Source organism: Bombina bombina, chromosome 4 (assembly GCF_027579735.1).
Source record: "Bombina bombina isolate aBomBom1 chromosome 4, aBomBom1.pri, whole genome shotgun sequence".
Classification (NCBI taxonomy): Eukaryota; Metazoa; Chordata; class Amphibia; order Anura; family Bombinatoridae; genus Bombina; species Bombina bombina.
In genome coordinates this window covers 797599879-797614095 of record NC_069502.1, presented here as the reverse complement: position 1 = coordinate 797614095, position 14217 = coordinate 797599879, and the positions used below count along the sequence as shown (strand labels likewise).

At 41.1% G+C, this 14217-nt stretch overlaps 1 protein-coding gene across 1 annotated transcript in view; it reads right to left on the bottom strand.

Annotated features, from left to right (window-relative positions):
• The window catches only part of LOC128657871 (gastrula zinc finger protein XlCGF57.1-like), a 165794-nt gene that overhangs the window by 142116 nt on the left and 9461 nt on the right, over positions 1–14217 (bottom strand). The window contains exon 2 of the mRNA XM_053712300.1: positions 11571–11660. Coding sequence (XP_053568275.1) covers positions 11571–11660 — 90 coding nt within the window. The remainder of the gene's footprint in view (positions 1–11570; positions 11661–14217) is intronic.

Below are 14217 nucleotides of genomic sequence, written 5' to 3'. Positions count from 1 at the left end.
GTTTATACCTGAAAGTAAACTTATTATAGAGAAATGTAATTGTTCTAATTTAGAGAATTATGACAAATGTGCTCAGGACACAATACAAACATTAGAGGTAAGGGGCTATGATAGTATTCTGTTACTGAATGTAAAAACAACAAGTAGATGAAATTCCAAGGACTCAATTGTTAAAATATAAGGGCAAAATTACTAAGGAGTCTTTGAGCTCTATTTATCAATTGTTGATTGGACATCGCTGCAGGCAGACAGCATACACTGTCCGTGTTTAACATTGCACAAGCATTTCACCAGAAATGCTTGTGCAATGCCGCCCCCTGCTCACTGGTGGCAATTCGGGCGCTAGCAGGGGCTGTCAATCATCCCAATCGTCATTCATCCGAATTTTAAGACCACTGCTTCTTAAAGGGACAGTCTAGTCAAAATTAAACTTTGATGATTCAGATAGGGCATTTTAAACAACTTTCTAATTTACTGTTATTATCAAATTTGCTTTGTTCTCTTGGAATTCTTAGTTGAAAGCTAAACCTAGGTAGGCTCATATGCTAATTTCTAAGCCCTTGAAGGCCACCTCTTATCTGAATGCATTGGACAGTTTTTCACAGCTAGAGGGTGTTAGTTCATGTGTACAATATAGATAATATTGAGCTCACGCCCGTGGAGTTACTTGTGAGAGGGCACTGATTGGCTAAAATGTAAGTTTGTCAAAAGAACTGAAATAGGGGGGCAATCTGCAGAGGCTTAGATACAAGGTAATCACAGAAGTAGAAAGTATCTTAGTATAACCGTGTTGGTTATGCAAAACTGGGGAATAGGTAATAATGGGACTATCTATTTTTTTTAAACAATAAAAATTCTGGATTATACTGTCCCTTTAATCATCATTTCAGACCTCCAAAGGAGCAACCATTGCTTGATAAATGAAGCCCATAGAATGCATTCCATTGTGTCCCTTTGTTCCCTACAGCAAACAATAAAGAATATGGTAATATTTGTAAACGTATTTGTGACCAGTTGCTGATTTTGTACAAAGACCCTATTCTTTCTGATATAGCACAACAAGAATAAAATGTATTCCCAAAAGAGCAAAAACATTAATAAATTATATTTCTCCTTTTAGAGCATAATGTGGCTCTTAAGACCCATAGGATGTTATAAATGTGACTCTTCTAGGTGTAAAACGTGATCACATAGTACGGAGAACAGCTTTTATGTCTCATAACTTGTGAATAAAGAGTTTGAAATTAGGTTTTCCAACAACTGTAATATAAATGATGTTGTGTATCTAATTATATACTTAGTCTGTAATAAGTAATATACAGGGAAACTAAACATAACCTACTTCATAGTCTACTTTAGAAGATCCGGAGTCTAAGATTATCATTGCCAGACATTTACATGAACTACAAAATGCTGAGAGTTCTCTTTTAAAGGTTCAGGAAATAGAGGTCTTCCCTAGGCAGGTCAGAGGGGGGAGACAGAGAGAAAAATAAGAAAAAAAGAGTTTTTTAAAGACACACCAGCCTCTGGTAATTAATTTACAAATGGATGCTAATCTATTAATTACATAAGTTTCCTTATTTTTGCTTAACTTCTAGGCTAATGAGGTTATATTTTGATACAGTATCAAATATACTGCTTTAGTAAGAATACCTAGGAGATATTCAGAATGTTCTTCCCGTTTCGGTTATTTAAAATGTAATTTTACTTGATAAATATATGACTGTTTACTTATTGGGATATAACAATGAAATGATTACAGTTAGATCATACCATCAGGTGAAAGTGAATTGTACCAATTTGTATCCATCATAAATGTGTATTATATGTATTCTCCACACTCAGTATCAGTGAACAAGTGCTGTGTGCATGAAACGCGTCTGGTTGTGGGGTTAGAGATCCCCTTGCACCCGTTGTTTACGGTGTTTCCTTTGTTTGTCACACGTTTTTAGAATATTTTTTGTAATAAAGTTTCTTGTATGTTGCAATGCCTGTTTGGTTTAGTGGCGTGCAAAGTCTTGTGTTTCTGTATAAGGAGACAAAGAAGCTGGGAAAAAGTAACAAGTGTAGGCAATGCAAAGGGGAGAGGTGTGGCTGTCCAGAGAGCAGAGATCAAAGCATTTTCCCAAGTGCCAGAGCCCATTTTCTAGACAGTGCTGGTGCTGGGATTAATTTAGCCCTTGGGAAGTAAATTTCAGTACAGTTTCAGTATTAAATAATGTAGTAGGGCAGTATGTGGTGGCGTGCCCATGGTTCATTGCAGAGGCTTGTTATGTTTAATACTGTTTTAAGTAATGTTGCTAATGAACATTAAAGTGATGGTAAACTCTCCCTTATAATAAAGATGCGCTATAACTTACTTTTTTAATATACCCCACTGCCCACTTCAAAAGCCAATTTTTCTGTGAGAGAACGATATGAATTGTTCTCCAATCAGCGCTCTAGCTACAACAAAAGTGTCATATGGGGAGAGCTCTGATTGGAGAACAATTCAAACCGTTAGCTAACAGAAAAATTTACTTTTGAATTTCATATTTATATTAAAAAGTAAGTTCTAGCGCATCTTGATTACAACTGATGAATGAAATTCTATCTAAAATATCACTTACATTCTGGATCTGATTTTAAAAAGGGTTTTCCATACACTCACAATATCCAATCCGGCTCAAATCTGTTAAAATCATCTTTTATTGTCCATATTTAAATAATAACAAGCAGCATAAAACCAAACAATAGAAATAATGTGAATTACAGGTAAGCACTCCCCCCCCCCCCGACACTCCTCTGACGTGTTTCGACTTTTAGCCGTAATCATAGATGTCATGTCTATAGGGGAGAAAACCATTTAAAGACCACATGGTCATTTCATTGGTTACTTTTCCTCTAATGAGGTTACACCCCTTATATTTCCACTCTCACTATACTCTTAGTTCGTTAATGTATACTTCAGATGTAACTTCTTCAACCTTTTCTTTGTTTAAACATTACTGATTAATAAACTCCAATCTTGCTCATTCATTTTAATTTAGCTTCTTATTTTTATCAATACTACTGTACGTTGTAAATACTATTGTTTCTCTTCTTACAATGTTTCCAAAATGTATCAACATGTAATTTATATAATCAATTACTATGAATTGACTATATTAGAACATACTGGATTCCTTCTTTTCATTCATATCATACTGTGAATTAAACCCTAACGATATTTTTGTTTTTAGATTATAGATACAGAACATCTCCCTACACCTCTCTGTTGGCGCTCTACAAATAACTGATAATAATAATAAGAGACAGAAGTTTATACCTATCTCCCCCTCTCCTAGGAGTTTTTACTAATGCTATAGCTTGCCATGAAGGTTTCTATTTTCTGTTTATGACCTGTAATAAAATGTTCTGCCAATGCTGAACATTTTTTACCACAGTTAATGTTACACAGATGTTCTGGATCTCACCTCTCTAGTGGTGAAGCCCACGTAATGCATTTTGAATTCTTCACATGATGCCAAATACACTATACATTCCATTGAACAGTTTATACACCCTGTAATTTGGAACACTTTCCCTGTAACATAGGACTCAAAAATGGTCCAATTTTTAACATAAATGCTTGCTTTATATCTGCTGTTTCCACATTATAAATACCCTTATGCATTAACCATGAACTGTTTCTCTTTATTTCATGAAGTTGAGTTGCGATGTAACCTATTGTTTTTCCTTGTCTATATGAGAAGCGACAAACTTCATCCACTATATGTTTCCATTTGTCTTCTGCCCTCAAAATAAGTAAATGTTTTTTTAATGATCTGACATATATTTTTATATCGATTGCTATATCTGGTTACAAATAAAAAAAACAATAAAAATAAGAGGCTAAATTAAAGAACATGATTGGAGTTTATTAAATCAGTAATGTTTAAACAAAAAAAAGTTGAAGAAGTTACATCTGAAGTATACAATATATAATTCGCGCCCCTATAGACATGACATCTACGATTACGGCTCAAAACCATCAGAGGAGTGGTGGTGGGGGGGGGGGGGAGTGTGATTTAGAAAGAGCATGTAATTTTAAACAACTTTCTAATTTACTTCTATTATCTCATTTGCTTCATTCTCTTGATATCACTTGCTGAAAAGCATATCTAGATATGCTCAGTAGCTGCTGATTGGTTGCTGCAGATAGAGGCCTTGTGTGATTGGCTCACACATGTGCATTGCTATTTCTTCAACAAAGAATATCTAAAGAATTGAGCAAATTAGATAATAGAAGTAAAATGGAAAGTTGTTTAAAATTACATGCCCTATCTGAATCATGAAAGTTTAATTTTGACTAGACTGCCCCTTTAATGCTGAGTGCAGCATGAACTTGTCCCACACAATGAAGATGTCCTTTTCTTCACCTCCAGCAGATCTGTGGGAACAAACAGGGTCTTAGAAAATATCTGCTAAGACCATGAACAGGGCAGCAAATAGTATGGGAGGCGCAGAGAGAAATATAAAACTCCTCATTTCCCATTGCTGAAAAGCCTGTAGCTTTACCCCTGAGTAAAATAGCACACACTGGTACCATTTAAAAATAATAAACTAAAAAGCATGTACTTTCCAGAAGGTCAGCCATGACAAAAAAATTAAGCAAAAGCAATATTGGTTGTGGTACTAAGGAATAAACTTTACCTCTTCCTATCACTAACATAGGTAAAGAGAATGACTGGGGTGGGAGGAAGGGGAGGAGCTATATATACAGCTCTGCTGTGGTGCTCTTTGCCTCCTCCTGCTGACGAAGAGGCGATATCCCATAAGTAAGGATGAAATCCGTGGACTCGTCGTATCTTGTAAAAGAAATAATAAAGTGCCCAAACTCCTTCTGAGACCTATATCCCCAGAATAAAGTCAGCACTTACCTCATCTTCTGCCTGGCAGCAAGGCAGTTTCCAGGTTTAAGAGGTCCTCTCCCTCCCATGGACCTGTAAATAAACGAAATTCCTGAGTAAAAATCCCTCAGGTTTTCAGGGTCAGGGCAGCAGAATATGGGAGGCGCAGTGAGAATTATGTCCCACAAGTTCCCATTGCTCTAAAGCCACCAAAAGCTCTACTGACTGATATGGACTACGGCTACACCCTAGAACAAAGCAGCACACTCTGGCACTACTTTAAAAATAATAAACTCTTGATTGAAGAATCTTTTCTAACACCTCACTTTACCTCTTCCTATCACTAATGTAGGCAAAGAGAATGAATGGGGTGGGAGGGAATGGAGGAGCTATTTAACAGCTCTGCTGTGGTGCTCTTTGCCTCCTCCTGCTGACCAGAGGTGAATATCCGATTAGTAATTAAGATGATCCATGGACTCATTGTGTCTTAAAAGAGAAATATATATATATATATATATATATATATATATATATATATTATATTATATATATATATATATATATATATAAAGATAGATAGATAGATATTCAGCTAGTATTGAGCATTCATTGTTGGAAGAAATTCAGAAAGTGTTTACCATCACACAATAGAAGCATTTTCAACAATGTTGACATTTCTGAAAGCAAAAGTAAATTTATGCTTACCTGATAAATTAATTTCTTCTATGGTAAGACGAGTCCACGGATTGATCCTTACTTGTGGGATATAATCCTTCCTAACAGGAAGTGGCAAAGAGCACCACAGCAGAGCTGTCTATATAGCTCCTCCCTTAGCTCCACCCCCAGTCATTCGACCGAAGGTACAGGAAGAAAAAGGAGAAACTACAAGGTGCAGAGGTGACTGAGTTTAAATAAAAAAAATATAATCTGTCTTTAAATGACAGGGCGGGCCATGGACTCGTCTTACCATAGAAGAAATTAATTTATCAGGTAAGCATAAATTTACTTTTCTTCTATAAAGGTAAGACGAGTCCACGGATTCATCCTTACTTGTGGGATACAATACCAAAGCTACAGGACACGGATGAACGGGAGGGACAAGACAGATGGTTAAACAGAAGGCACCACTGCTTGAAGAACTTTTCTCCCAAAAATAGACTCCGAAGAAGCAAAGGTATCAAATTTGTAAAATTTGGAAAAGGTATGAAGCGAAGACCAAGTCGCAGCCTTACAAATCTGTTCAACAGAAGCATCATTTTTAAAAGCCCATGTGGAAGCCACCGCTCTAGTAGAGTGAGCTGTAATTCTTTCAGGAGGCTGCTGTCCAGCAGTCTCGTATGCCAAACGGATGATGCTTTTCAGCCAAAAGGCAAGAGAGGTAGCCGTAGCTTTTTGACCTCTACGTTTTCCAGAATAGACAACAAACAAAGAAGATGTTTGACGGAAATCTTTGGTTGCCTGCAAATAAAATTTCAAAGCACGAACCACATCCAAGTTGTGCAACAGACGCTCCTGAGTAGAAGGATTAGGACACAGAGAAGGAACAACAATTTCCTGATTGATATTCCTATTAGTAACAACCTTAGGAAGGAATCCAGGTTTGGTACGCAAAACCACCTTATCAGCATGGAAAACGAGATAAGGCGAGTCGCATTGCAATGCAGATAGTTCAGAAACTCTTTGAGCCGAAGAGATAGCAACTAAAAATAGAACTTTCCAAGATAGAAGCTTAATATCTATGGAATGCATAGGTTCAAACGGAACCCCTTGAAGAACTTTAAGAACTAAATTCAAACTCTATGGCGGAGCAACAGCTCTAAACATAGGCTTGATTCTAACCAAAGCCTGACAGAACGACTGAACGTCTGGAATGTCTGCCAGACGTTTGTGCAGTAGAATTGGTAAAGCAGGTATCTGTCACTTTAAGGAACTAGCTGATAGCCCCTTCTCCAATCCTTCTTGGAGAAAGGACAAAATCCTAGGAATCCTGATCTTACTCCATGAGTAGCCTTTGGATTCGCACCAATAAAGATATTTACGCTATATCTTATGATAAATTTTCCTGGTGACAGGCTTTCGAGCCTGAATCAAGGTATCTATGACCGACTCCGAGAAACTCCGCTTGGATAAGATCAAGCGTTCAATCTACAAGCAGTCAGCCGCAGAGAAACTAGATTTGGGTGCTGGAACGGACCTTGAATCAGAAGGTCCTGTCTCAGTGGCAGAGACCATGGTGGAAGAGATGACATGTCCACCAGGTCTGCATACAAAGTTATGCATGGCCACGCAGGTGCTATCAAAATCACTGAAGCTCTCTCCTGGGGAAGGAGAGGAAATGGTGGAAACACATAAGCCAGGTTGAACGACCAGGGTACTGCTAGAGCATCTATCAGTACTGCCTGAGGATCCCTTGACCTGGACCGTAACAAGGAAGTTTGGCGTTCTGACGAGACGCCATCAGATCCAATTCTGATGTGCCCCATTGCTGAATCAATTGTGCAAACACCTCCGGATGGAGTTCCCACTCCCCCGGATGAAAAGTCTGACGACTTAGAAAATCCGCTTCCCAGTTCTCCACTCCTGGGATATAGATTGCTGATAGATGGCAAGAGTGAGTCTCTGCCCATCAAATTATTTTGGTAACCTCTATTATCGCTAGAGAACTCTTTGTTCCCCCCTGATGATTGATATATGCTACAGTCGTGATATTGTCCGACTGGAATCTTATGAATCTGGCCGACGCCAGCTGAGGACACGCCTGAAGCGAGTTGAATTATCGCTCTCAGTTCTAGAATATTTATCGGGAGGAGAGTCTCCTCCTGAGTCCACAATCCCTGTGCTTTCAGGGAATTCCAGACTGCACCCCAGTCCAATAGGCTGGCGTCCATCGTCACTATGACCCACGCTGGCCTGCGGAAACACATTCCCTTGGACAGATGATCCTGTGACAACCACCAAAGAAGAGAGTCTCTGGTCTCTTGGTCCAGATTTATCTGAGGAGATAAATCTGCATAATCCCCATTCCACTGTTTGAGCATGCAAAGTTGCAGTGGTCTGAGATGCAAGCGAGCAAACGGAACTTTGTCCATTGCCGCTACCATTAAGCCGATTACCTCCATACACTGAGCCACTGATGGGCGAGGAATGGAATGAAGAGCTCGGCAGATGGATAGAATTTTTGATTTCCTGACCTCCGTCAGAAAAATTTTCATGTCCACTGAATCTATCAGAGTTCCCAGGAAAGGAACTCTTGTGGGAGGGATAAGTGAACTCTTTTGTATGTTCACCTTCCACCCGTGAGATCTTAGAAAAGCCACCACGATGCCCATGTGAAACTTGGCTAGTTGGAAAGTTGACGCCTGGATTAAGATATCGTCCAGATAAGGCGCCACAGCTATGCCCCGCGGCCTTAGAACCGCTAGAAGGGACCCTAGCACCTTTGTGAAAATTCTGGGAGCTGTTCTGGGAGCTGTGGCCAACCCGAAGGGAAGAGCCACAAACTGGTAATACTTGTCCAGAAAGGCGAACCTGAGGAACTGGTGATGATCTTTGTGGATAGGAATGTGTAGATAAGCATCCTTTAAGTCCACGGTGGACATATATTGACCCTCCTGGATCATTGGCAAAATAGTCCGAATGGTCTCCATCTTGAAAGATGGGACTTTGAGGAATTTGTTTAGGATCTTGAGATCCAAAATTGGTCTGAAAGTTCCCTCTTTTTTGGGAACCACAAACAGATTGGAGTAGAACCCCTGCCCCTGTTCTGTTTTCGGAACTGGGCAGATCACTCCCATGGTATATAGCTCCAGACTGACTTGGACTGAGCAAAATTCCCCTCTTGCTTTGCGGCAGGGGAAGAAGGAGAGGGACCACCTTTGAAGTTCTGAAAGGAACCAAAATTATTTTGTTTGGTCCTCATCTTATTCGTCTTATCCTGAGGAAGGGCATGGCCTTTCCCTCCAGTGATGTCTGAGATGATCTCTTTCAGTTCAGGCCCGAATAGGGTCTTACCTTGAAAGGGATGGCTAAAAGCTTAGCTTTTGATAACACATCAGCAGACCAGGATTTAAGCCATAACGCTCTACGCGCTAAAATGGCAAAACTTGAATTCTTCGCCGCTAATTTAGCCAATTGAAAAGCGGCATCTGTAATGAAAGAATTAGCTAGCTTGAGAGCCCTAATTCTATCCAGAATATCATCTAATGGGGTCTCAACCTGAAGAGCCTCTTCCAGAGCCTCGAACCAAAAGGACGCTGCAGTAGTTACAGGAACAATGCACGCTATAGGTTGGAGAAGAAAACCTTGGTGAACAAATATTTTCTTCAGAAGACCCTCTAATTTTTATCCATAGGATCTTTGAAAGCACAACTGTCCTCGATAGGTATAGTTGTACGCTTAGCCAGGGTAGAAATAGCTCCCTCCACCTTAGGGACCGTCTGCCACGAGTCCCGCACTGCGTCAGATATGGGAAACATTTTCTTAAAAGTAGGAGGGGGAGCGAACTGAATACCTGGTCTATCCCACTCCTTAGTAACAATTTCCGAAATCCTCTTAGGGACAGGAAAAACATCAGTGTAGGCAGGAACCTCTAGGAATCTGTCCATTTTACACAATTTCTCTGGAACTACAATAGGGTCACAATCATCCAGAGTCGCTAAAACCTCCCTGAGCAATAAGCGGAGGTGTTCTAGTTTAAATTTAAAAGTCGTCATATATGAATCTGTCTGAGGGAACATATTTCCTGAATCAGAAATCTCTCCCTCAGCCAGCAAATCTCTCACTTCAGAACATTGTGAGGGTACATCGGATATGGCTAATAAAGCGTCAGAGGGCTCAGCGTTTATTCTCACACCAGACCTACTGCGCTTCCCCTGCAACCCAGGCAGCTTAGAGAAAACCTCTGTGAGGGTAGTATTCATAACTTCGGCCATATATTGCAGGGTGAAAGAATAAGATGCACTAGAAGAACTTGGCGTCGCTTGTGCAGGCATTAACGGTTGTGACACTTGGGGAGAATTAGATAGCAAAACCTGATTCTCTTCTGACTGAGAATCATCCTGCGACATACTTTTAGTAGCTAAAATATGTTCTTTACAATTTATTGACCTTTCAGTGCATGAGGGACACATTCTAAGTGGAGGTTCCACAATGGCTTCTAAACATATTGAACATTGACTTCCCTCAATGTCAGACATGTTGAACAGACTAGTAATGACTACAAACAAGCATGAATACACTTTATTTAGTGAAAAAAATACAATTTAAAAAACGGTACTGCGCCTTTAAGAGAAAAAAAGCATACACATTCTGCAAAACAGCCTAAACATGCACCAAATTTTTCAAAATTTTGTATGTAGACACAATATAGGTAGTTAAGATTGTACCACAATTTTTTTTAACAATTAACCCCTTAATTTGCAAACCGGATCGAAAATAGGCCCAGATCCGGAAAAAAAACACTCTCAGCACCTTGCCACAGCCCTGCTGTGGCCCTACCTGCCCTCAGGGATCGAAAATGTGGGGTAAAATCTTTGATTTGGCCCAAAACATACACCAGGGTCCTCAAGAGTTAGTTTGCTGCTTGCTGATAAAACTAACTGTGCATCTGAGGCGTGAAAATAGGCCCCGCCCATCTCACTCGATGTCTCCACAGCCTTAAAGAACCGCACCAGAGCGGTTATAACTAGCCATGTGGGTTCTGAGACCCAAAAGTTAAGCCATGTGTGCCCTTAATAAAGTTTGCCCAAAACGTTATTGCCCACAAAAACGTTAAAGCACTCCCAAATCAAAAAACTTTGCTCACAAACATTTGCAATTCAGTGTCAACCATATTTGTAATTGGCCCCATATGCAAGCTAAGTAATGCCCTTCTTTTAGCTCTAGGATTACTGCTTACCCTTACCCTCCTGGGTATAATGTCAGCCTTTCTGAAATACACAGTCTCTCCAGAAAAATATGACTGACATACCTCACTGCTGCATAGCATGAAACCGTTCCTCACACTGAAGTTTCCTGTACTCCTCAGCCTCTGGGAACAGCAATGGATCTTAGTTACAAATGCTAAGATCATCATCCTCCAGGCAGCAGTCTTCATCCATCTGCTGCCTGAGAGTAAATAGTACACACCGGTACCATTTAAAATAACAAACTCTTGCTTGAAGAAATTAAAAACTAATATTTTATCACCTCTTTCACTTTACCCTTCCTAGTACTTAGAGTAGGCAACGAGAATGACTGGGGTGGAGCTAAGGGAGGAGCTATATAGACAGCTCTGCTGTGGTGCTCTTTGCCACTTCCTGTTAGGAAGGATAATATCCCACAAGTAAGGATGAATCCGTGGACTCGTCTTACCTTTATAGAAGAAATTAATACTATTAAAAAAAGAGGAAGGAATAAGTGACAGGCATCTAAACAAAAAACAACAAATATTTATTTAGGATTAAAAAAAAATGGTTTACAGATATGAGTTACTTTACTACCAGGAAAACAAAATGAATAAAACTAAGGAATTAATTTGTTAGATCATTTAAAGGTAGGCGAGCACTACACTCATACAGTAGGAAAGCAGCAGAATGATAGATGGACAAAGAGAGGTAATAGCAGCAGGGTGTCTGCTTAAATAGCATCCCTCAGACACCTCACACACACACACTCAACTGTGCCCTGTATCTCTCAGACTCATCACACAAGTACACTCACCTGTACTGATATTGTCACTGATTTCCTGCTTCAAAGGTTCCAAGTCATTTGTCTGTTTAGTATTAAGAGTGACTTCAGTCTTAACATCACCTGCATAGATCATATAAATATGGTCACAGTTTAGCTTTTAGCCACTGCACAAGGAAGTTGTAATATTAGAAACACATACACGCACATTCCCGATACTCTGTACCCCTCAGACACATCACACATGAACACTCACCTGTACCCTGCAAGCCCCAGACATGTCAAACACATACACTCACCTGTGACCTGCTTGCCATATACATGTCACACAAATACATTTACATGTGCCATGCGCCCCTCTTATAGGTGTAACCCATACCCTTTTTGGTGTCCTGATTTGCTCAGACACGTCACTAACATACATTGTGCCCCTTAGATACATCACACACATACACTCACTTAGACCCTGCGTCCCTCAGGCATATCACACACGTACACTCACCTGTACCCTGCATACCTCAGGCACATCACACACGTACACTCACCTGTACCCTGCATCCCTCAGGCACATCACACACGTACACTTACCTGAACCCTCTCACCTGTACATGTCTGCAGAACTAAATGGCAACTAGAATATTATGCATTAGCAACAGCCCTAGATGGCATAACTTTTACCGGGCATGTAGTGCTCAGAACACGTGCACGCTACATATCTAGATATCTCTTCAACAAAGAATAACATGACACATTGAAGTAAATTTGACAAATTTGATAATAGAAGTAAATTGGAAACCTTTTTAAAATTGTTTGAATCATGAAAGAAAAATGCTGGGTTTCATGTACCTTTAATAGAAGCATCAAAAACATAACAGTGTTTCTAAACTATACTGTATCTATAAATAATAGCCTGCACCCCACAGACATCACACGTACACTCACCTGTACCCTGCACCCCTAAGACACAGCACACATGTACGCTCACCTGTACCCTGCACCCCTAAGACACATCACACATATACACTCAACTGTACCCTGCACCCCTCACACACGTACACTCACCTGTACCCTGCACCCCTAAGAAAAATCACACACGTACACACTCACCTGTGCCCTGTATCTATCAGACAGATAACACACGTACACTCATCTGTACCCTGCACCCCTAAGACACATCACACATATACACTCAACTGTACCCTGCACCCCTCACACACGTACACTCACCTGTACCCTGCACCCCTAAGAAACATCACACACGTACACACTCACCTGTGCCCTGTATCTATCAGACACATAACACACGTACACTCACCTGTACCCTGCACCCCTAAGACACAGCACACATGTACACTCACCTGTGCCCTGCACCCCTCAGACACATCACACATGTACACTCACCTGTGCCCTGCACCCCTCATACACATCACACATGTACACTCACCTGCACCCTGCACGCCTAAGACAAATCACACACGTACACTCACCTGTACCCTGCACCCCTCATATACATCACACATATACATTCACCTGTGCCCTGTATCCCTCAGACACATCACACATGTACACTCACGTGTGCCCTGTATCCCTCACACACGTACACTTTCCAGTACCCTGCACCCCTAAGACACATCACACATGTACACTCACCTGTGCCCTATATCTATCAGACACATAACACACGTACACTCACCTGTACCCTGTATCCCTCAGAAACATCACACATATACACTCACCTGTGCCCTATATCTATCAGACACATAACACACGTACACTCACCTGTACCCTGTATCCCTCAGACACATCACACATGTACACTCACCTGTGCCCTGTATCCCTCAGACACATCACACATGTACACTCACCTGTGCCCTGTATCCCTCAGACACATCACATATGTACACTCACCTGTGCCCTGTATCCCTCAGACACATCACACACGTACACTCACCTGTGTCCTGTATCCCTCAGACACATCACACATGTACACTCACCTGTGCCCTGTATCCCTCAGACACATCACACATGTACACTCACCTGTGCCCTGTATCCTTCAGACACATCACACACGTACACTCACCTGTGCCCTGTATCCCTCAGACACATCACACACGTACACACTCACCTGTGCCCTGTATCTATCAGACACATAACACACGTACACTCACCTGTACCCTGCACCCCTAAGACACAGCACACATGTACACTCACCTGTGCCCTGTATCCCTCAGACACATAACACATGTACACTCACCTGTGCCCTGCACCCCTCAGACACATCATACATGTACACTCACCTGTGCCCTGTATCCCTCAGACACATCACACACGTACACTCACCTGTGCCCTGCACCCCTCATACACATCACACACGTACACTCACCTGTGCCCTGTATCCCTCAGACACATCACACATGTACACACACTTGCACGCTAAGACAATCACACACGTACACTCACCTGTACCCTGCACCCCTCATATACATTGCACATACACTCACCTGTGCCCTGTATCCCTCAGACACATCACACATGTACACACACTTGTGCCCTGTATCCCTCACACACGTACACTTACCAGTACCCTGCACCCCTAAGACACATCACACATGTACACTCACCTGTGCCCTGTCATCCCTCAGACACATCACACATGTACACTCACCTGTGCCTGTCATCT